The following is a 23,828-nucleotide window of genomic DNA, read 5'->3' on the forward strand; positions in this document are numbered from 1 at the left end:
AACAAAACAGATTCCGTGTCCTTAAATATCAACTAAATTTCCAGGAAGACCACAACCTTGTAAATAGAGGGATGATTATATCTTGTTTTATTGAGGCTTTTCCAAAATTTGTTCATCTTTCCAGAGCATCTCATCACCCACGGGTACTACTTCAGGAGTAGCTGTCATATTCCCGATGCGCCTATCTTTAGGTCCCAGTAATCTAAAATCTGAATGTCTTCTCCTTTATTTGGGCCCAATAATTTACATGGAGCACCTATTATGTAACTATAATTTACTTTATGTCATCTTTATTTTACACTTCGGCAAGACATTGATTACAAACATGATGCGCGCTAGCGGGTGACATTATCCTTGCGTTCTAGTCGCAGACGAGCGGGTGGTTTACACTCCAGCCTTCCGTAGGGAAAGCTGCGCTTGGGTCCGGCCGAGGCCCCAGCGGAGTGGTCCTCCGAGCGCCAGGGGTCGCTGTAGCTCCGAGCGGCCGCGCCGGGACGCTCTCGTGTGGCCGCCCCGCCTTGGGCCCCCGGGCCGAGTGGGCGGGCACGACTGCGCCCAGGTCGCGAGGCGCCCTTCGACCAGCAGCGCCCGGGGCGGGCGGGTATAAATGGAGCGGTGGCTCCCCCGGCCGCCTCTCTCCGCCCCGGGTCGCCGCAGCCTCCACCACTTTCGGGCCTAGTAGCCTGAAGCAAAAAAAAAAAAAAAAGAAAAAGATAAAAAAAACCCGAAAACGCTTTAAAATTAAAAAAAAAAAAAGAGAGAGAAAGAAAAAGGAAAAAACGAATCCTCTTCGGAGAACCCGCGGGGAAGTCACTTTCGCACGCTTCCGGCCTGCCCGCCGCCGCCGCACCTGGGCGTCTGTCGGTCCCCGTCCGTCGGTCCGGTGGTGAGCCGCCCGCGCGCCCGCGTCCACGCGCCGCCGCCCGGTTGCGCCGCGTGGCAGCCCCGCGCCCGCCGCCCTCGCCCCCCGCGCGCCGGCCTCCCCGCACCACGTGTCCGCGCTGCCCTTCGCCGGCCCGGCGTGGGAGGCGGCTGCGCGCTCGGGCCGCCCGGGGCTTGCCGAGTCGGCACCGACAAATATTTGGTTTCCCTCTTCCCCGGGCTGCTGTAATCTTAAACCGCCGGGAGCCCGAGGCCTATATTTATAGAGAAACGCGCGTCCCGGAGGCTGCCGTGGGCACCGCTGGGTTGCCTCTGGAAATTTTTTTGTCATTCGGAGGGGAGTCCCCCTTTTAATTTTTTTCCCTTTTTTTGAAATTGGGAGCTTCAGACCAGGACAGCTGAAAAAATTACAAACTCCCAGGGAGGGCCATATTGTTTTTGAGAGCCTTTTGTCTGCGGTTTGGCAGTCTCGTCCGAACCGTCCCCGAACTCCTCTCCGGCCCTCGGAGCCGACTCCCAGCGTCTCCGAGCTTCACTGCCACCTGTGAGCCGCGGCGTGGGCCACGGCTCCGAGCGGAGCCCCCTTTGTCCTGTGCGGTCCCTCTTAAGAAGTCCTCCTGGCGGGGCTCGGGGTGGTGGGGGCTGGGGAGATGAACGCTGCGGCCAGCAGCTACCCCATGGCCTCCCTGTACGTGGGTGACCTGCACTCGGACGTCACCGAGGCCATGCTGTACGAAAAGTTCAGTCCTGCGGGGCCTGTGCTGTCCATCCGGGTCTGCCGCGATATGATCACCCGCCGCTCCCTGGGTTATGCCTACGTCAACTTCCAGCAGCCGGCTGACGGTGAGTACAAGCTGTGGCCACAAACCTGGGGGCTCCCAGGAGACCCTGGGAGTCCTTCTCCAGGCGGGTCCCCACCCGCGGGAAGGGGGCATCGCCACAGCGCACAGAAGCCGTAGTGGCGGACGGGGTGCGGGGGTTGAGCCCCCGGAATCCTGGCATCAGATGACCAGAGTTTCAGTCTTGCTTCCCCCACTTGCTAACTGGGTGACCTTGGGCTAATCAGTGGTGGGAGGAGGGGGTGTTGGAGCCCAAGGAGGACCAGAAGGAAGTTGCTGTCATTCCGTGTGTGTGGTGGGGGGGCTGCTCTGTTAAGAGAGCCTTTATTGGCCAGGGGCTTCGGCCCCTCACAGGCCTGAGGAAAAGGCAGGATGATCGGAACACAATTTCTTCCAACATTTCACATGGCAGAACTGCTGTCCCCTCCCCTCACTTGACCCTAAGCTTCAGAGTCTTTGGTTTTGTGCTGGTGGATCTTTCAGGGCAGGTAGGAGGCTGGGGAACAATTCTGTGGGCTGAACTTGAGCAGGTACCTGTGTCAGCACCACCAGAGTATGTGGTGCCAGGCCAGCTCCCTGGGCTTCGGAGCAGGTTGCGCAGGTAGTCAGGGAGGCACCCCTTGGAAATCCGCTAGGCTGTGGGGGATTATCACCTCACCTGTGGACAGTGCTTTACACTTGTCAAAAACCCTTTCACTTCATCTCATCTGAAAGAGATAGGACTTCCGAAGAGGAAAAGGAACTGCGAAAGGTTGGAGGCTAAGCTGGGACTGTGGGTGCAGTGCTCTGCCAGCCCTAACTGGGGCTGGAGCATGTCGAGGTATGCTGCAGGCCTGGCCTGAGTGGGGCCAGAAGAAACCTAATCGGGGGCTGCACGTGACTCCAGAACAGAAGGGAACAACTGTAGAGACAGACCATTCCTGGGAGAAACAAGCCATCCTGTGGCAGAGGATCTCCAGGTCCCTATTTTTGCCCCCACTTGGTCCACTGTCCGTGAAACCCACAGAATGTCACTTGCCCGGGATGCAGCTGAGACCAGAGAAGTGGACTTGTTGAGAGACACAGCACTGCTCCGGTCAGTTCAGTGGGGTCTGGGTTTTTTTCTGGCCAAAGGGCCCAGGGAAGTAGCTGAGTGTGGCCTTTTTAGAGGGGAGCAGTGGGCCCTTTGGCTCTTGTCAGCCTCCTTGACTCTTATGAACAAAAGTCCTGTCACTTAGAGATGGTAGCGCAAGCCATTGGTTAGTGTGTCTGCCAGCACATACCTCTGCAGGACCTCTCCTGCTATAAATAAGTGCAGCCAGATTTGTCAGACTAAGCCGGCTTGCCGTGTGCAGTGCTGTCTGGAAATAGACAGGAGCCGTGTTGAAATGGGCTTCTTCCTTGCTAATTCATGAAACACAGTTTGGGGTCATAGGCTGTGGATCAGAGTCCTCACAAGTGAGCACTTCTTTCCTGGACACTTGCTGACTTGGACCTGCCGTCTCCTCTTTGCCTGACCATCTTCCCTCATACTGAACGAATCTAGCTGAGAACAGTGGGAAAAGGGGGTTGGAAGTGCTGAAAAGGAGCTACTCTGCTGGCTGACTGGACAGATGAGCTTGTGGAGGGGCAGAGTTAGGTATCTTGTCTCTGTTTTAAGTGAGATGGTGCCTTGAGGCAGGGGTAATACCCTCCACCCCCATCCCTTCCTGGAGGGGGAGGTTCTGGGTGGTGTCAGTGCATAAGTCAGGAAAAGTGGGTCTGAATTGTTTACTGCCAGTAAAGAGAAGTGTTCTGCTGCCAGATGGTGTATACCTGGATTTGGTTGAGAAGTGAAGGAGCATCCCAAAGCACTGGGTTGAGAACTTGATTGGGCACTGGGACATCTGGAATTCCTTGGAACTCAGACGGAGGCTTCAGATAGACTAGAAACCCCTAGGTGCAGGGCCTGCCTGTGCTGGCAACTTAGGCAGCGAGGTGTTGCAGTTTCATCCTTCTCATTCTGATAATAGAAAGAACATTTTCATGTGTGACCATCATTCTGATAATTAAGGTTTTTTGTCTGAATTTTCCCAGAAATTGAAAATACAGGACACTGGGCTGAATTCAGAGATAGCACATTTTCCCCAGTTGATTGTTCACAGGATTTTTTTAGTCATTCATCCAATAGACGAGTTGTAAACTAAGTGACAGCTAGTTGATAAAGCTGATGCAATATGTCACTGAAAAATAATCAGAAAGTCTGCCATTGGTTTCTTAAACGGCAGTTAGCTATACTGTTTAGCCATCCTGATCATAAGTTTGTCCATTTGATAAGATGGATCACCTGTTTCACCTCCCTCCCTGTAGGTAGTAGGCCGCATAGGCTGCAAAGTCTCTCTAGATGACATAAAGCTTAATCAAATGTAAAGTGTTATCATTTGATCCTGGTGCCAATAAATGCATTTAGATTATCTTGCCTAACTGCCTTACCCCAGAGGGACTGAGACCTCTGCCATGAAGGAAGACGATCTGCTAGAACTTCTATCCTCAGTAGTGTTGCAGGCTAGAGGAAACGGACGTCGTTTAATTTTAATAGAGTTCCCTGTATCAGAGTGCTTACCTTGAAAAGTCCTGGAGCTATCTGTTCCTAGGATGGTGACAATCATTTATGTACGCAAGGTAATGTTTTTTATCCTCGACTAGAATGTGTTTCTGTTTTGCAGCTGAGCGGGCCTTGGACACCATGAACTTTGATGTAATTAAGGGAAAGCCGATCCGGATCATGTGGTCTCAGAGGGATCCGTCTCTGAGAAAATCTGGTGTGGGAAACGTCTTCATCAAGAATCTGGACAAATCTATAGATAACAAGGCACTTTATGATACTTTTTCTGCTTTTGGGAACATTCTGTCCTGCAAGGTAAACACTGATTAAATGATTTCCAGCAGAATAATTAACTGAATCATAAAAACAAATATTAAGTGGGGAATTGCCTTGGAATTGGGCGGCCGGGTATGATAATTTTCAAAATGCTGGAAATGGCTCAGAAGTCTAAAAGTTCCCTGTAGATAATCTCAGTGCCACAGCCCAGCATAAACCAGCAGGTGCTTTCTTGTCTTTGTTTATTCTTCCTTCTGCCTGAAATATCCTTCCTGTTTCCTAACTTTGGAAGGCATCAAAAGGTTCTCTTGGGGGGGAGGGTGGCAAGTACCCGAGTAATGCCTGGTCTCCAGGAAGCTGTACTTAGTCATTTTAGAAGCATGAATTCACCCTCTTCCTTCTCCATGCACCTGTTTCTGTGGGGGCATTTTGTGCAACTTGTGTGGTGGTGGTTTGCATAGCTGACTCCACACTAGACTGAAATTCTGTTGTGGGCTTGGAAAATGGTTTGTCTTTCTGTAACCTTGTGGTTTCGTACCCAGATCTCAAAATATTTTTTTAATGAAATAAAACTTTTGGAATAGAACGCAGCCTTATGGTGGCTACCATTTGTAAGTGGAACATCACTAGGTACCTGCTGTAATCTCCTTCCTTTTGACCTTGGGTGGGCTAGAGGCCTCTCAGACTCAGGAGCCCACCTGGCTCTCTAGTCCTTAGAGCTGGGCAGTGGTGCTGAAGTGGCCCGCCTTATCTTTGACAGGTGGTGTGTGATGAGAACGGCTCTAAGGGTTATGCCTTTGTCCACTTCGAGACCCAGGAGGCTGCCGACAAGGCCATCGAGAAGATGAACGGCATGCTTCTCAATGACCGCAAAGTGTGAGTGTCCCAGTCCGGAGCAACAGCCATCGCATGAGCCAGCCGTGGCCCCACCTCGGTATTAACTGGCACACACAAGGCGGCTTCTGGTTCTCTCGGCCCAAGTGTGGCCTGCTCCTACCTCTCCACTCCAGGGCTGGTGAGTCTCCCTGCCTGAGCTGTGGCAGCCCTTTTGACTCGCCAAGGTGGGCTTCCAGCCCAAGCCATGGCCGGCCTGCCGCCTCTCCCTTAGAAGCATCCGTCTGTAGGTTTTGTGAGCATTGGCAACAGGGGCTGGCTGGAAGGCAGCTCTTGAGCCCACTCTGAGCAGGGGTCTTGGCCAGCGGCAGAGTGGAGAGGGCCCTGGACTGACCAGAAGCTGTGTACTAGCCACGTGACCTTGACTTTCCATGACTCAGGTCTGTCCATGGGGTCACTCGCTAGGAGTTGATGCCAAATTGTCCCCTCCACTTGGCTAACTTATGACTCAGTGGCCTTCAAAATACTAGGCTGGCTCCACAGTAGTACTTTTACAGTGAAAAATCTCATCCCAGTGCAGAAGACTGTTCATAATAGACCATGTTGCTTTGGTGTGGTTACCTTAGAATGGAGAGATGGGGATCTTAGTTAAGTCATACAGAGAGAAGGGACCATACAGTAAATCTTCGTTATGACAAGCAAAAGTCTTTTCTGTCCTTTGTGTTACTGAACAGACTAGGGAGTGGGTTGCATTGATGATGTGTTTGTGCCCAGTGGTCAAATCTTCTAAGGGTATCACTAGAAAGAAATCTAAAAGATTTTTAATGTAAGGGTACCTTTTCCGGTTAAGCGTTAGCAGCACCAAAATGAATACAGTGAAAAACAAAGGCTGCCTTTTGGTTCACTCCAACAATCTCACTCCTAGGATTAACCACTGTTAACAGTTTGGTTTGTATCCTTCCAGACCTTTTCTATGCATTTACATAGATGTACAGAAATGAACGTTTTAAAAACATGGTCATCAGGTTTCTTCACGAAGGCAGTGTGATGTGGTAGGAGGGGCCCTGGCCTGAGCCAGGAGCCCTGGGGCTGATCCTTGAAGGATAGTCCCGCCTCTTTCTCTTTCTGCTGGGGAGTTGGGGCATCTCTGAGCTTGCTCTCTTGGTGGTTGGAGGGGGACTCATGTTTTGACCTCTCCTGTCAGCCTTTAATCTGCATTCCTTTGGGCCCCTGGAAATCATGTTTTGTTCCTCTGAGTAATCAATATTTTTCATGGTTTCTTTTTAGGTTTGTAGGCAGATTCAAGTCTCGAAAAGAGCGGGAAGCTGAACTTGGAGCCAAAGCCAAGGAATTCACCAATGTTTACATCAAAAACTTCGGGGAAGAGGTTGATGATGAAAATCTGAAAGAGCTATTTAGCCAGTTTGGTAAGTCAGGGTCCCTTGCCCTGCTGTGTCCCACCAGACCTGGAATTCATCTTTTTACTTATTTAAGAGATGTGGGCATCTAGACCCAGAAGTAAAATGCCTTATATGACAAAGGCCACAGGGTAGATAGGAATAGACCCCAGGCCTCAGCTCTTGGCTTCATCCTATTTTTGTCCCATTCCCAAGACCATCTCAGCAGCTTGGTCAGAATTAGAAGGCCAGGAATGGTGCCTCTTCACTCCGTCTGGCCTCAGCAGGAGCTTCAAGTGAGCTCCCAAAGAAGCCTCTCTTTGAGCTGTGGTAGAGATGCTGTTACTAATAGTTCTGTCCTTTGGCAATAGGTAAGACCCTAAGTGTCAAGGTGATGAGAGATCCCAGTGGGAAATCCAAAGGCTTTGGCTTTGTGAGTTACGAAAAACACGAGGATGCCAATAAGGTGAGAGTAACATGAGGGTTGGGGAAAATTTGTAGGGAGTGGCCCCAGCGTGTGGGCAGGGTCTTACCATCACATAGGGTGGAGCTGGCATTCCCTGAGAATCTAGTAGTTATGTGCAGTCTCTGTGCTCTGGAGTTACCTTCCTGAGGCATTTCACATAACTTTTCAAAGCATTTGGCATGTGCCCGTCATCTCAGCTGTTCAGGCCTGTAGGTTGAAAGTATAAGGCAGGGATTTGTTCCCACTTGTAGGTGAGGGAACCAAGAGCCCAGAGTTGCCGATCTGGGAGCAATAGCCACTTCTGGGGAAAGCATTGTGCTCGGCCCTCAACACTGAGTATCCTCGAGAGAACCTGAGAAGTGGAGTGACAGCCACATTATCAGCCCAGGCTCATGTCTGCTGTGTTTGTATTTATGCAGCTGTGCGGTGTTTTCACTGTGTTATCTCGACCAATGACCCATTTAAACATTAACCCTACTTTACTGATGAGAAGGTTTGGATTGGCTTAGGTGACTTCAGAGGGAAATTAGTTTTTAGCCCTATAGGAAAGATTTCTTTCAGAATATTTGGTGGGACTTAACAGACCTCCAGAGCAAGGCCCCTGCCTCTGCATCTTGGTTTAAAGTCATGTATTTCCTCTTCAGGCTGTGGAAGAGATGAATGGAAAAGAAATCACCGGGAAGGTCATTTTCGTTGGCCGTGCACAGAAGAAAGTGGAGCGGCAGGCCGAGTTAAAGCGGAAATTTGAACAGCTGAAGCAGGAGAGGATCAGTCGCTATCAGGTGAGAGGTGGGCTCCGCCCAGCCTACCAGCAGGGATGTACCTCACAGTATTGGCCAAAGCACCCTTTAACTGGCAGGCTTTCTCTTTGGGGACCATGCATTTGCTCTTCTGATTTCTCCCAAGATCAGGTTTAAAAGGATATACCTACCAGATATAGCAGCAATTCCAGGACAGGGACAAAGATTTAAATAATTTTTTAGGGACTCTGTTCTGGAAGCCTCGGTCTGTTCTTAGTCTTGAGGTTCTGTTTACTTAAATGATAGCCATTTGTTTGGAATGGTGGCAGAGAGAGCCCTGCTGGGGTCAGTGGTCAGCCTGAGCAGCTGCGAGGAAGGTTGGGACTGCATTGATGGTCCTGTCCAGTCTTCAGGCAGTTCTTCCTCAGCTTTGATCCTGCATCAGAATCCCTTGCAGAGCTTGGGGAAACAGAGCTGGGCGCACAGCTTGTGCCTCATTAGTGGCAGGTGCTTGCCTGAGAATTCACATTTCTAACGAGTCTGGGGATCAAATTTTGAGAACCACAGTTTTAGGGCATGTGTAACAGATCTTTCTGCTTCAGGGGGTGAATCTCTACATTAAGAACTTGGATGACACCATCGATGACGAGAAGTTAAGAAAAGAGTTTTCTCCTTTTGGATCAATCACCAGTGCTAAGGTATTTGATAGTGAGATTCCGGGATTGAAAACAAGTTATAATCCTGTAGAAGTTTATTGCATTTATTTCATTGAGGGCTAGGATCTAAATTTTGTTCATTTCTGAGAGTAGCTACCACATTGGCCTAGGAATTTCTCCTGGCTTCACTTACCATTTGAGTATATGCTCTGGAGAAGGGCAGTCATTGGGTTAACGTTGCACTGTCTGCCAGGCAACGGGATTTGGAGATGAACCTGACTCAGTCCCTCTCTTCCTGCCCCCGAGAGCACCTGAATCTTTCCCATTCTCTGCTGCTTCGTGCTGGGGTGGGGACAGATGGTGCTACAGTATAAGCAGAGGAAATCCAGACGGGCTGTTTTCCATTTGTCTTGGGGCCTGTCTCTACAACTCTGCCACACTTCTCAAATGAAGGTGTTTTGAGGATTTTGGAATGGGGTCTCATAAGGAGAGGAGAGTGGAAAGTTTGTTTTTCTGTGTCTTGCATCTGCTTGATTTTCCTTGTTAATTACATCAACTGAGTTAGCCAGGGGGAGTAAGTGCAAACCCCCTTATAAAAATAAGGAGTTGAGTCCTTGAGCAAGAGCATACTGGTTAGGTGAAGATGTCACACCACATGTCCTAAGTGCTCTGGGTTTGTGGTGGGAACTGGTGGTGTCTGAAAGTTTGGGGCAGAGCCTCGTACAGACTCTGTTCCCACTTCACAGAGGTGCAGCCCACATCACAGAGTCCTTCAGGTGACGAGAAGGGAGCCAATGGGCCAGTAAAGATTTGGCAACCCTGCCCTGGCCCTTAGCTTGTCACTCACAGTCCAGGAGCATTATCAGTGGTAGCAGGGTGTTGGCCAGAGGCCACCCTCAGGAATTTCCTCAGTTCCTCGCCCCCTCCCTCTTATCACCCTCTTGATGGGCCTCTAGCAGTGTAACGAATGATAGATAGTCTCTTGTAGCTGACCAGCACAGGAGTCGTGATGGTATTTGCAAGAAGAGAGCAGAAGCACCGTATCTTGAAGTTTCCTGGGTGCCATTTCCAAGATGAAGATGTCATAGTACTTTCACATGCATTATTGGTCCACCTTGTTGGTAGACAGTTGTTGGGTGGTTACATGTCTTTACTCCCCAGGCCTTCTCTTTAGGAGATTCTCCAGGGTGTGAGCTAATGATCCAAGCCCACATGGTCACATTGCTCCCAGTGCTTCTGAGGAGAGAGGCTGGGAAAAGCAAGAAATGAGCTGCTCAGGCAAGGAAAAAGCCTTTTTTTTTTTCTCTTCTTTAAGCAGTATAGCATAGAGATTACAGAGCAGGGCTTGAGTCCAGCTGCCTGTCTCCTGGCTGATTGTCCTTCTGCTGTGTTTATTCCCATTGAATTGAGGGTGGCACACATTGATTCTACAACTCCTGAAGTTCAGTTCACCAAGATATTGGGCAGAGGAGTTCTACGAATAAATTGCTTGACGCTGCTGTCCAGATCTCTGAGTTCCTGGAGATAGCTATACTTCTGGGTTTCAGAAAACATCTTTGGGTTCCTGCTTCAGCCTTTAGGCATCTCACAATATTTGGGAACTTCAGTCACTTGGGGATCTGAAAAAGCAAAATGCTTAGGTTCTCCCTTAGAGCTGGTGACTCACTTGGTCTGGGGTCCATTATGGGACTGGGCTGAGATGCCCTGACTCGCCCTGGCAACTCTCACAGTGGGGAGCCCAGGTTTCAACACATGGACACCTTTGTCCTAAGTGGTTGGTCTCGTTTTTGTAGGTGATGCTAGAGGATGGGAGAAGCAAAGGATTTGGCTTTGTCTGCTTCTCATCCCCTGAAGAGGCAACCAAAGCAGTCACAGAGATGAATGGACGCATCGTGGGCTCCAAGCCACTGTATGTCGCTCTGGCCCAGAGAAAGGAGGAGAGGAAGGCTCACCTGACCAACCAGTATATGCAGCGGGTGGCCGGGATGAGGGCACTGCCTGCCAACGCCATCTTAAATCAGTTCCAGCCTGCAGCTGGGGGCTACTTCGTGCCAGCAGTTCCACAGGTGGGTCTGCTGTCCATTCGTGCCTCTTTAGAACCTGCCTGCTGACAGCTGCTCCTACCGTCCGCAGTGGTGGGGGAGATGGACTTTTGGATATTGGAGCTTTAGAATGTCAGAATAAAGATCCTTCAAATAAAACAAGGAAGGACTTACTCGTGGGCATGCACACACAGTGGCAAGGGTAGAGTAGAAGAATCGCTGCTACCTGACTGCCCCTCACCCACGCCCTTGAGTAGAGAGTGCCTCTCCCAAATAATCAGCCTAGAGCCTGATACGGAGATGAGATGAGATGAGATGAGATACTACTCTAGTGTGGCTTCAGGTCCTTAAATAAAAGGGCTTGGTTGCTCTTTCTTCCAGGCTCAGGGAAGACCTCCATATTACACACCTAACCAGTTAGCACAGATGAGGCCTAATCCACGCTGGCAGCAAGGTGGGAGACCTCAAGGTAGGTGGTGGGGAACAGTGATCTGACCCCCAGGATGTACCTGTCCTGGGCTCCCCCACCTCCCCTCCCTGCCTGCTCTGGGGCACAGCCTAGGTTTGGTCCATGTCGTTCACCAGTGATGTGTGATTTTTGTCTCTTTACCAGGCTTCCAAGGAATGCCAAGTGCTATACGCCAGTCTGGGCCTCGTCCAGCTCTTCGCCATCTGGCTCCAACTGGTAATGCTCCGGCCTCTCGCGGCCTCCCTACTACCGCTCAGAGAGTCGGTGAGCAAACTGGCCTTGAAGTGTGGCCCGGGGAGGAGGGAGTCAGGACGACTAGGCTCTGCCCAGGGTTGGTCCGTTCATTGGGCTCACCGTGTTGTCCGGTCCTGGTTCTGTAATCTTAGCTGTGTGCTTAGGTAGGTACTTGAGCAGCAGGAAAACAACCTGTGTTCTGAGTGTTGGTTCCTTTTAAGATTCTTTGCCTCATCGGTGACTCTGTGTGAAAAAGTTTAAGTGTAGGAATGTGTTAGCTGAATGACTGCAGAGGCAGCCTGTTCTTTGGGTGGGGTTGGGAGATTCAAGGCACTTGTTTGCAGATTATGTCCTATATTCCAACCAAGAGGTGGCAAGAGTTGTATGTTATCTGTTGGCTTTTCCTCGAAAGTAGCGCTAGTGGCCCCATGTGTGCTGTGTGCTGTGTGAACATGCTTTGGAATTGCTCCTTCCGTGGGACGTGGCCAGTTGGACGTCTGCCGCCAACACTGATGTGCATTTGCTGGTCTGTTGTAGGGTCTGAGTGCCCGGACCGCTTGGCTATGGACTTTGGTGGGGCTGGTGCCGCCCAGCAAGGGCTGACTGACAGCTGCCAGTCTGGAGGTGGTATTGGATGCACAGAGAATGGGGAAAGATGGGATTTGACGGGTCTTTGCCCAGACCGCTGGGCTTTAATTTAACTTGTCCTTCTCCTAAGGTGTTCCCACAGCCGTGCAGAACTTAGCGCCTCGGGCTGCTGTTGCTGCCGCTGCTCCTCGGGCTGTTGCACCTTACAAATACGCCTCCAGCGTCCGCAGTCCTCACCCTGCCATCCAGCCCCTGCAGGTGAGGTCCACCAAGCAGAACCCTAGAAGGGTTTCCCCGGTCTCCCCATGATTTAAAAGCTGCCTTGCTTGGATTTCTGCCTGCTCTATGTCAGGGGGCTGTGTCCAGTGGGGGACTCTAGTGGGAGAGAAGGGGCTTGCAGGTGTTCTTCCTGAGGAGAGTTGACTCAGCAGTGCCCCGGAGGAGAAGCCTGCTTCCTGCTCTCCTCCTCACCATGTGCAGGGGCTCTCGCAGCTCTGAGCTTCCATTTCACTTTCACATCCAGCGGCTGAGTTGATCCTTAGTTGTTCTGCAAGATAGGGGTGAACATCTTACAGGTGAAAGGCTTGGCTTCAGAGGTATTAGGTTAGGTTGGGTTGGAGGAATTGGACCCTGATCCCAGGTTTTCTGAGCTAGAACTGCTGTCTCTAGAGCTGGGCCCCTCAGGCAGGACAGACAGGGAGCCTGTAATGGAATTCTGCAGTTTGCCTGGGGGAGAGGTGCTGGGACTCGTTCCCTCCTGCTCCATGCTCTAGGTTGGAAATTTCCCAGAAGGCCCTGTGTGAAATATTTTTTGTCTACAAGGCCCTTCTTTTAAATGACTGTGACTGGTATTGACATTGCATGTTGACTGTCCTCAAGCATTTGATAAAATAAATACGTGGTGCAGTAAGGGAGATACAGGATGCAATTATAAGCATTTTGCTGTTTCTGTCCTTTGACCCCGTTTCTACTGGGAGTTCACCCCTAAAGGAAAACTTTCAGCAGACAACTGCACATACCAGTGTTCACAGGACCTTGTTTATCATCAAGGCTTCGATGCTTTTGGTAGTTATCATCACTGGCCTTGAGTCAATTAAAATCATTTGGTAAATGACTGCCTAGCACTGTAGGTTTTTCTTAATCATTTCGCTTCCCTTCGAGTAGCATGCCGTTTCAATTGGTTGTGGTTTTTTCCCTCACACCACTCTACCTCCCTCTCAGTCCACCAAGACTGAAGTCAGTTCCCCGACAGCAAGGACAGCTGCTTCCATCTCCTCTTTCACTCAGTAGACTTGAGTGGGGGGCTCATGACCACTGTCACTGTCCTTTGCGTGTGTTAACCTGCCGCCTCTCCTGGTTCCCAGGCACCCCAGCCTGCGGTCCATGTGCAGGGGCAGGAGCCGCTGACCGCGTCCATGCTGGCTGCAGCACCCCCCCAGGAACAGAAGCAGATGCTGGGTGAGGGAGCCATGTGCTTGCAGAAGTGGGGGGGTGGGGGGGCGATGCTGAACTACTGACCTAGACGCCAGCGTCCATCCTCTACTGGGATTCCACTGGGTTTTTCATGGAATACCTTCCCACAGGTGAACGTCTGTTCCCACTTATCCAGACGATGCACTCGAACCTGGCTGGGAAGATAACTGGGATGCTGCTGGAGATTGACAACTCGGAGCTGCTGCACATGCTGGAGTCCCCCGAGTCTCTCCGCTCCAAGGTGGGCGGGTTCTCAGAGCCTGTGGCCTCTGTTCACTGGGTTCAGGAGGACGAGGGGCGGCCTGGAACACCCAGGAGTGGCAGAGAGGAGTCTGCTACCCCCATGACCACTTCCTTGTGCCTCACCTGTGACCTAAGGACTGCTGGGTTGTGGGGATCTGGGAAGGTGGTCAGCACCAGGAGACACCCCACTGGGCCTGGCTCCAGGGACGGGCGGAGGGGCTCTCCTTAGATGTTGCTGACCACCTGGACATTTCTCACAGGTGGATGAGGCTGTGGCGGTCCTTCAGGCTCATCATGCCAAGAAAGAAGCTGCTCAGAAGGTGGGCGCTGTCGCTGCTGCTACCTCTTAGACAAGGACGAACCGTATGTTTGGCTGTTTTTCTTTTCTGCAATGATTTTAACTCCTGAATACCCCCCTGAAAGATAAACGTGGGCAGAGGCAGGGGAAAAGAGGACATGGTAAGGGCCAGGGCTGGAGTGTTGGTAGGGCTTGACCTAGCCCCGTGTTCACGGCCGGAGGCCTGTCATTTGGAGTTGAAGTGGGGATGCCCGGGAAAGGTCGAGGGTGGGGCTTCCCATGCAGTAGCCCCCGAGTCACTGGTTCTTAACCAGGGGTGCCTCCTCAGAGGACATTTGGAGACATTTTGGTTGTCACAACTGGGAATGTGTTACTGGTATCTAGTTGAGTAGAGGGCAGGGATGCTGCTGAACAACCTAAAATACACAGGAATAGCCCCAGCAGAATTATCTGGGCCAGAATGTCAGTGGGCACCAAGGCTAAGAAGCCCTACTGTGCAGTACTTCTATAAGAGATTTCTCTGAGTCTCTGAGGTTTTTTTGATTATGTATTTATTGTGTTGGTGCTTTTCTTTTCAGGATTCAAAAGCCAAATAAACCCTCATGGAATTCAGCTCAAGGTTTGAAGACTTCCTAGCTTGTCCTATGGACCTCAACACCAAGAACCGCAATTGCAAATTTAATAGGTCATTTTGTATCAAAAGGTCAATTATGAAGCACCTAGAATTTTTCAATTTAAAGAATATATTCTCTGGGCTCTGATATGGCCCAGACAGTGTTAACTTTTTTTTTCTATTGTGGGTTTTGATTTTTTTCCCCCAGAAATTGGTTTTATTTGATGTACCCAAGTCTTAAGTTTCTCAATAAAGAAAAAAATCTCCATAAAACTGACTGTTTTTCTGACCACAGTTTTCTGTAAATTCCAGTGTCCACTGAAAGTAACTTTTGGATGTAAATAAGGTCAATAAGTGAAGTTCTATAAGCAGATTGTTTTGGGTTAACAAGGTGTGTAGAACTGTCCCATTGCATTTTATCATGGGAGGATGTAAACAGAAGTCTTTGGGATTGGAATGAAAACTGACCTTTTCCAGTCCTCTGGCCACTGCTGAGTTCTCCAAATTTGCTGGCATATTGAGTGCAACACTTTCACAGCATGTTTTAGGATTTGAAATAGCTCAACTGGAATTCCATCACCTCCACTAGCTTTGTTCATAGTGGTGCTTACTAAGGCCCTCTTGACTTCACATTCCATGATGTCTGGCTCTAGGTGAGTGATCATACCATCGTGATTATTTGGGTCATGAAAATCTTTTTTGTGTAGTTGTGTGTATTCTTGCCCCCTCTTAATATCTTCTGCTTCTGTTAGGTCTATACCATTTCTGTCCTTTATTGAGCCCAACTTTGCATGAAATGTTCCCTTGGTATATCTAATTTTCTTGAAGAGATCTCTTGTCTTTCCCATTCTATTGTTTTCCTCTATTTCTTTGATCAGTGAGGAAGGCTTTTTTTTATCTCTCCTTGCTATTTGGAACTCTGCATTCAAATGGGTATACCTTTCCTTTTCTCCTTTGCTTTTTGCTTCTCTTTTCACAGCTATTTGTAAGGCCTCCTCCGACAGCCATTTTACTTTTTTGCATTTTTTTTTCTTGAGGATGGTCTTGATGCCTGTCTCCTAAACAATGTCACGAACCTCCATCCATAGTTCATCAGGCACTCTATCAGACCTAATCCCTTGAATCTTGTTTCTCACTTCTACTGTATAATTGTAAGGGATTTGATTTAGGTCATACCTGAGTGGTCTAGTGTTTTTTCCCTACTTTTAAGTCTGAATTTGGCAATAAGGAGTTCATGATCTGAGCCACAGTCAACTCCCCATCTTGTTTTTGCTGACTGTATAGAGCTTCTCCATCTTTGGCTGCAAAGAATATAATCTATCTCTTTTCGGTATTGACCAGCTGGATCCATGTGTAGGATCTTTTGTGTTGTTGGAAGAGGGTGTTTGCTATAACCAGTGCGTTCTCTTGGAGAAACTCGATTAGCCTGTGCCCTGCTTCATTCTGTACTCCAAGGCCAAATTTGCCTGTTCCTCCAGGTGTTTCTTGACTTCCACTTTTGCATTCCAGTCCCCTATAATGAAAAGGACATCTTTTTTGGGTGTTAGTTCTAGAAGGTCTTGTAGGTCTTCATAGGTTCAACTTCAGCTTCTTCAGCATTGCTGCTCAGGGCATAGACTTGGATTACCATGATATTGAATGATTTCCCTTGGAAACAGATCATTCTGTCGTTCTTAAGATTGCATCCAAATACTGCGGTTTGGACTCTTGTTGACTGACGGCTGCTCCATTTCTAAGGGATTCTTGCCCACAGTAGTAGATATAATGGTCATCTGCATTAAATTCACCCATTCCAGTGCATTTTAGTTCACGGATTCCTAAAATGTCGATGTTCACTCTTGCCATCTCCTGTTTGACCCCTTCCAATTTGCCTTTATTTATGGATGGACATGAGTTTGAGTAAACTCTGGGAGTTGGTGATGGACAAGGAGGCCTGGCGTGCTGGGATTCATGGGGTCACAAAGAGTCGGACACGACTGAGTGAACTGAACTGAACTGAACTCAACTGATAAACCTAACCTTCCAGGTTCCTATGCAATATTACTCTACAGCATCAGACCTTGCTTCTATCACCAGTCACATCCACAACTGGGTGTTTTTGCTTTGGCTCCGTCTTGTCATTCTTTCTGGAGTTACTTCACTGATCTCCAGTAGCATCTTGGGCACCTACTGAACTGGGGAGTTCATCTTTCAGTGTCCTATCTTTTTGCCTTTTCATACTGTTCATGGTGTTCTCAAGGCAAGAATACTTAAGTGGTTTGCCATTCCCTTCTGCAGTGGACCACATTTTGTCAGAACTCTCCACCATGACCCATCTGTCTTGGGTGGCCCTACCTGGCATGGCTCATAGTTTCATTGAGTTAGACAAAGCTGTGGTTCTTGTGATCAGATTGGTTAGTTTTTTGTGATTGTGATTGTGGTTTTCAGTTTGTCTGCCCTCTGATGGAGAAGGATAAGAGGCTTATGGAAGCTTCCTGATGGGAGAGAGAGACTGACTGAGGGGGAAACTGGATCTTGTTCTGATGGGTGGGGCCATGCTCAGTAAATCTTTAATCCAATTTTCTGTTGATGGGTAGAGCTGTGTTCCCTCCCTGCTACTTAACCTGGGGCCAAACTATGGTAGAGGTAAGAAGATAATGGTGACCTTCAAAAGATCCCATGCATGTACTGCTACACTCACTGCCCCCAACCCTGCAGCAGGCCACCACTGACCCACGCTGCCTCTAGAGACTCTTGGACACTCCCAGGCAAGTTGGGGTCAGTCTCTTCTGGGGTCACTACTCCTTTCTCCTAGGTCCTGGTGCACACAAGGTTCTGTTTGTGCCCTCCATGAGTCTATTTCCTAGTCCTGTTTTAAGTTCTGGCAGCTCTGTGGTGCAGTTAATGGCAACCTCCTCCAAGAGGGCTTATGCCATACCCAAGTGTGCTGCACCCAGAGCTTCTGTCCCTGTGGGAGTCCATTGCTGACCTGTACGTCCACAGGAGATGCCCAAACACAGTTCTGCTCAGTCTCTGTGGGGTCCCTGGGTCCTGGTGTGCACGAGGTTTGTTTGAGCACCCTGAGCATCGCTAGCAGGAATGAGGTTTGGTTCTAAACACGAATTCACCCTTCCTACCATCTTGCTGGGGTTTCTCCTCATGACTGCTCCAGTATAGCTCCTGACCTTGGATGTGGTGTATCTGCTCACAGCCACTCCAGCTAAGCGCAGCCCCCGCTCCTGACATTGGACGTGGGGTATCTCCTCACCGCCACTCCCAAAGAAAGGCAATGCCAAAGAATGCTCAAACTACCACACAATTGCACTCATCTCATGGTAGTAAAGTAATGCTCAAAATTCTCCAAGCCAGGCTTCAACAGTACGTGAACCGTGAACTTCCAGATGTTCAAGCTGGTTTTAGAAAAGGCAGAGGAACCAGAGATCAAATTGCCAACTTCCATCGGATCATCGAAAAAGCAAGAGTTCCAGAAAAACATCTATTTCTGCTTTATTGACAGTGCCAAAGCCTTTGACTGTGGATCACCACAAACTGGAAAATTCTGAAAGAGATGGGAATACCAGGCCACCTGACCTGCCTCTTGAGACATCTGTATGCAGGTCAGGAAGCAACAGTTAGAACTGGACATGGAACAACAGACTGGTTCCAAATAGGGAAAGGAGTACGTCAAGGCTGTATATTGTCACCCTGCTTATTTAACGTCTATGCAGAGTACATCATGAGAAACGCTGGGCTGGAAGAAACACAAGCTGGAATCAAGATTGCCGGGAGAAATATCAATAACCTCAGATATGGAGATAATACCACCCTTATGGCAGAAAGCGAAGAAGAACTAAAGAGCCTCTTGATGAAAGTGAAAGAGGAGAGTGAAAAAGTTGGCTTAAAACTCAACATTCAGAAAACTAAGATCATGGCATCTGGTCCCATCACTTCATAGCAAATAAATGGGGAAACAGTGGCTGACTTTATTTTGGGGGGCTCCAAAATCACTGCAGATGGTGACTGCAGCCATGAAATTAAAAGACACTTACTCCTTGGAAGAAAAGTTATGACCAACCTACACAGCATAGTAAAAAGCAGAGACATTACTTTGCCAACAAAGGTCCGTCTGGTCAAGGCTATGGTTTTTCCAATGGTCATGTATGGATGTGAGAGTTGAACTATAAGGAAAGCTGAGTGCTGAAGAATTGATGTTTTTGAACTGTGGTGTTGGAGAAGACTCTTGAGAGTCCCTTGGTCTGCAAGAAGATCCAACCAGTCCGTCCTAAAGGAAATCAGTCCTGAGTATTCATTGGAAGGACTGATGTTGAAACTGAAACTCCAAACTTTGGCCACCTGATGTGAAGAGCTGACTCATTTGAAAAGACCCTGATGCTGGGAAAGACTGAAGGTGGGAGAAGGGGACGACAGGATGAGATGGTTGGATGGCATCACCAACTCAGTGGACATGAGTTTGGATGGGGTCCCGGAGTTGGTGATGGACAGGGAGGCCTGGCATGTTGCAGTCCATGGGGTCGCTAAGAGATACGACTGAGCAACTGAATTGAACTGAAACAAGTCTAGTATGATCAGAGCAGACCTTGGACCTGGCATGGGAAAATCGGGTACAGGGTGGTGATGACATGCTTTCCAAGGACACATGATGTAGAGATGTAGCACCTACCTATCCTCTCCCTTATTGGACTGTGTTGCTTGAGGTTTGCAAGTCCCCTCCCCTTATTGCCTTCTGTCAGTTTATCCTGCAAGCTGGTCCACTTGTCCAGATTCTGCAGCTGAGATTTACATTAACAGTGGAAAGATATCCCAGAGATCTGAGTGGCTGAAGTGTGTGGTTCCTTCAGTCCTCAGAATGACCTTAACCTGGTCAAGGTCACCTACTCTACTTGCCCTCCTGCCCACCAGCAACACGTTTCCCCCTATTTCTTGTGATTTGGCCTGCTGTACACCCAGGTGTACTCAGGCAGTCGCTTTTTCCTGGATTGTTCTCTGGTTCATGCCTCTTGGCAAATTCCCCCTTTTCCTCAAGGTATGGTTTCACCTTTAATAACTGATGTAAAGCCCCAATCTAAAGTAGGTTTTCCTATTTCATGATGTCCCCAGTGTGTTGCATCTATTTAACATCAGACAGTCCCATCAAACCTACCTCCCTGGTACCCGAGCTGTGTGGGAGCCTCCAAGGGAAACTGATGAGGGGGTGGGGCCATGGGCGGGGCTTGAGGGCTGGTTTCCCGCGGAAGAGCTGGGGAGCAAGATGGCTGGCTCCAGGATATTTCACTACTTGGGTGAGCTGGAGTAAGGGCAAGGAGTTGCTCGGACTGAGTTCAGCTTGGGGACGGCGTGGACTGGGTGCAGACCCGGGGCCCCACATGGCACGTGGTGGCCCGGGCCGGGGTCTCTTGTGGGGCTTTACCCCTTTAACTTGTTAACAGTGCCTGCGAACTAATGGCTTTGCTGGCTCCTAGCTCTTCCCGGGCGGTGGAATCATAAAGAACCTGCCTGCCAATGCATGACAAACCTAGACAAGCATATTAAAAAGCAGAGACATTACTTTGCTGACAAAGTTCCATCTAGCCAAAGAGTCGAAGTTATAGTTTTTCTAATAATGTATGGATGTGAGAGTTGGACTATAAAGAAAGCTGCTGCTGCTGCTAAGTCACGTCAGTTGTGTCCGACTCTGTGGGACCTGATAGACGGCAGCCCACCAGGCTCCCATCCCTGGGATTCTCCAGGCAAGATACTGGAGTGGGTTGCCATTTCCTTCTCCAGTGCATGAAAGTGAAAAGTGAAAGTGAAGTCGCTCAGTCGTGTCCCACTCTTCGGGACCCCATGGACTGTAGCCTACCAGGCTCCTCTGTCCATGGGATTTCCCAGGCAAGAGTACTGGGGTGGGTTGCCATTGCCTTCTCCAAAGAAAGCTGAGTGTGGAAGAACTGATGCTTTTGAACTGTGGTGTTGGAGAAGACTCTTGAGAGTCCCTTGGACTGCAAGGCGATCCAACCAGTCCATCCTAAAGGAAATCAGTCCTGAATATTTGTGAGAAGGACTGACGCTGAAGTTCCAATACTTTGGCTTCCTGATGCAAAGAACTGACTCACTGGAAAAGACCTTCATGCCGTGAAAGGTTGATGGCAATGGATGAGATGGTTGGATGGCATCACTGACTGGATTGACATGAGTTTGAGCAAGCTCCGGGCGTTGGTGATGGACAGGGAAGCCTGGCATGCTGCAGTCCATGGAGTCACAAAGAGTCAGACATGACTGAGCGACTGAACTGAGCTGCAGGGGTTAGTGAGCTCTTTGATGCTACTGTATGGCAGACAGTGGTGACAAGAAGTGGGCTGAGGGTTTTGAGAAATGACCTGTCTATCTAAAGAGGTGAGATCAAGCTTCTTGAGACACAGAGGCTAGAGCTGGTTTAAAAAAGTCAGGAGTTAAGCAGGTAGCTAAGATGGGAGAGGCTGTTCTTAAATGCAGAGCCGCAAGAGCGAAAGCAGTGAAGTTGTCTGGCACTTGGGGGCAAGTAGTCTGTGTTGGGGAAGCAAGGAGAGAAGAGGCTACAGAGGTGGGCAGGGCTCAAGTTTAGGTCTTACATGCTATGCTAAGAATTTGGACTCTGTCCTGTGGCCAGTGGTGAACTTTTGGAGAACAGTTGGCAGGGCAGTGATGTAATTAGACTTGCCCTTTCTTGGAATCATTCTAGTGGCTGTGTAGAGGAGAGAAACTGGAAGCAATCAGCCCATTTGGGAAGCTGTCAAAATAACGAGGGGCTAGATGTAGGTTTGAAGAGGGATGGCGAGAGGGGCATCCCTCAAAAGTCATTTGTATACCCAAAAGACTGTAGGGATCCTTCCTTTCCCTCCTGTGGCTGTCTTGCTGGCAGGGTGTTGCAGAAGCCATACCAAGAGTGTGGAGGACCACCAGGGAAGTCCTCTCCCTGATGTTTTTATATCTATATCAGAGTCCAGAAGGCACTTGGTGTCTTTGTAGGTGGACTGGGAGAGGAGATGGATGACAAACTTCTTCATGCTGCTTTTATTCCTTTTGGAGATATCACAGGTATTCACATTCCACTGGATTATGAAACAGGTGTGTCTTTTTGGTGACTCTCATGTTCAGCTGCCTAATACCAGGAAAAGAAATTGAAAAAAACTTTAAGTTGTGTACATTCTGTGTATGGTTGGTATGCATTGAAGTTCAGGAGGATATTTCTCTAGGGCAGGATGACTGTGATTTTGGATGATGAAAAGGAATGTTCTGAGGACATCAAGGGCAGAATGGTGGTGTGGTTATGGGCTGAAATTTACAGAGGTTGACAGTTTGTTGGATTTGAGGAAAGGCTTTCTTTACATTGGAATCATTTGGGGGTTTTGATTTCTGATCTGTTAATATATAAACTGGATAGTAAGAACCAGTAGGAAGATAGTCTTAGAAAAATCTTAGAAGGTCTGGGTGTTGTTTCACCCCACACACCTGTTGACCAAACCTCCCTTCTTAGAAGCTATGTTTTTATCTTATTTATGTATTTTTGGCTGTGCTGGCTCTCTGTTGCTGCCTGGAGGCTACTCTCTAAAGTTGTGGTGTGTGGGCTTCTCATTGTGCTGGCATCTCCTGTTGCAGACCACAGGCTCTAGGGTGCCTGAACTCAGTAAGGTTGTGGCTTGCAGGCTAGAGCATGGGCTCTCTAACTGTGGTTCATGGGCTTAGTTGCTCCGCAGCATGTGGAATCTTCTTGGACCACGGATCGAACCTGTGTCCCCTGCATTGGCAGGTGGATTCTTAACCACTGGACCACCGGGGAAGTCCAGCTTTGCCTTTAAATAGCAGAGGGCAGTGGGCAGTCTAAGCCTTGATGGTAGCGCCTGGGCCTCTGCTCACCTGGGTGAGTTTCCCTTCAGGCGGTGTCATAGTTACATGCATGTTTCTATTTGACCCTTGGCTGTTATTTTCCAAGATAGGAGTTTCAGACCCAGCCCTGCCACTAACTTTGTGTGACACATATATGCTGTGAACCTTCATTGCTTCAGTGCTTAAATGAAAGGATAAGATCGACTCTTTGGTCCTCCTCCCTCTGAGTCCTATAAATTAGTAAGTCCTATTGTTCTTACTCTTCCTCAACTAAAATAACTTTTCCTGAGGACAGCACTGTGCCTTAATAGTCACCTAACCCAGTAGTGAAGTCGGAGCTCTGTACATAGTTGATGCTCAATTAGAATGAATAACTGACAGATCAACAACTTTTCTATGTTCCGTAAGTCTTATATACAAAGATTACCAAATACTTGAAGTTACTTATGGCTTCAATTCTTTAGTGGTGAAATTGAATAGTGCAAAGTTTAAAAACTTAGTTCACTATTTAGTATGTTTATTTAAAACAAAATGACTTCAATATTTCTGGAAGCATTGTTGAATAAACCAAGAAAAATGTAAAAATTAGATTTTTGCTTTTTGAGTGGCATTTGGAAATGGCATGTTTCCTCCCATTACCCACAGGTTAACCACCCAGTTCTGCTATTATAGAAGAGCACCAAGGATTTGCTTTTGCTGAATCTGAGTTGGCAGAGGTAAGCAATTTTCCCTGATTAGTATTTGACTAGTGTTGCTGTTGTCATTGGTCACAAAAGGTACCCCTCTCCATTTTCTGGGCCTGCCATACAAATTACTACAAACTTTGTGGCTTAAAAACAAGAAATTTATTCTCATAGCTTGGAGGCTAGAAGTCTGAAATCAAGGTATTAGCAGGGCCATGTTCTTCTGAAGAATCTTTCCTTGACTCTTCTTAGGAGTCCTTGGCAGTTTTTGGCTTATAACTGCATCACTTCAGTCTCTGCCCCTGTCTCCACATGGCCCTTTCCACTGCATGTCTCTCTCTGCATCTTCTCTTCTTGTAAGGACACTAGTTATTGGAATTAGGATCCACCCTAATTCAGTATGATCTCAACTAATTACATTTACAAAGGCTCTGTTTCTAAATAGGATTACATCCTGAGGTTTGGATAGACCTGAAATTTGGGGGGACCTATCCAACCCCCTACAGTGTCTTGGTGGTGACAGTTGCAAGGAGCCAGGAAGTTCTGGTTGAAGGAAAGCCCACCAGGCCTGGCTCAAATTTCCCCTCGTGTAGTCAGAATGTGAAAGACAAGGTCCTGCAGAGCCCCGAGCTTCTACATAGTTCCTATGCATATTCTTGTCTCCATAACCCAAGCACATGTCTTTATACC

General features: G+C 48.7%; 1 protein-coding gene and 1 non-coding gene across 9 annotated transcripts; both read left to right on the top strand.

The window, feature by feature from the left end:
- Positions 1–355: 355 nt before the first annotated feature.
- On the top strand, positions 356–14,886 carry PABPC4 (poly(A) binding protein cytoplasmic 4). Of its 8 annotated transcripts, none has more exons than XM_043461794.1 (16): positions 356–1,725; positions 4,406–4,599; positions 5,321–5,436; positions 6,682–6,821; positions 7,163–7,257; positions 7,902–8,039; positions 8,600–8,695; positions 10,447–10,719; positions 11,077–11,164; positions 11,309–11,428; positions 11,936–12,022; positions 12,117–12,244; positions 13,351–13,444; positions 13,570–13,700; positions 13,963–14,065; positions 14,579–14,886. In XM_043461794.1, the coding sequence occupies exons 1-15, from the start codon at positions 1,533–1,535 to the stop codon at positions 14,050–14,052; spliced, it is 1,983 nt and encodes a 660-aa protein (XP_043317729.1). In that variant the 5' UTR covers positions 356–1,532; the 3' UTR covers positions 14,053–14,065; positions 14,579–14,886. The 8 variants fall into 8 exon arrangements, with proteins under 8 accessions (XP_043317729.1, XP_043317731.1, XP_043317730.1 ...); XM_043461796.1 differs by having other exon boundaries at positions 11,309–11,380; XM_043461795.1 differs by having other exon boundaries at positions 11,077–11,149.
- Positions 8,961–9,095, top strand: LOC122437521. The gene has a single exon (XR_006268333.1). It is a non-coding gene; the product is annotated as a small nucleolar RNA SNORA55 (small nucleolar RNA).
- Positions 14,887–23,828: the final 8,942 nt, after the last annotated feature.

This window comes from Cervus canadensis, chromosome 2, assembly GCF_019320065.1.
Source record: "Cervus canadensis isolate Bull #8, Minnesota chromosome 2, ASM1932006v1, whole genome shotgun sequence".
NCBI classification, from domain to species: Eukaryota; Metazoa; Chordata; class Mammalia; order Artiodactyla; family Cervidae; genus Cervus; species Cervus canadensis.

Excerpts from the sequence above, each read along its gene's own strand:
- PABPC4 (XM_043461794.1), top strand. The coding sequence starts at position 1,533 with ATGAACGCTGCGGCCAGCAGCTACCCCATGGCCTCCCTGTACGTGGGT. Across the intron at positions 6,822-7,162 it reads AGAGCTATTTAGCCAGTTTG|GTAAGACCCTAAGTGTCAAG; the intron begins GTAAGTCAGGGT and ends CTTTGGCAATAG. Across the intron at positions 10,720-11,076 it reads TCGTGCCAGCAGTTCCACAG|GCTCAGGGAAGACCTCCATA; the intron begins GTGGGTCTGCTG and ends TCTTTCTTCCAG.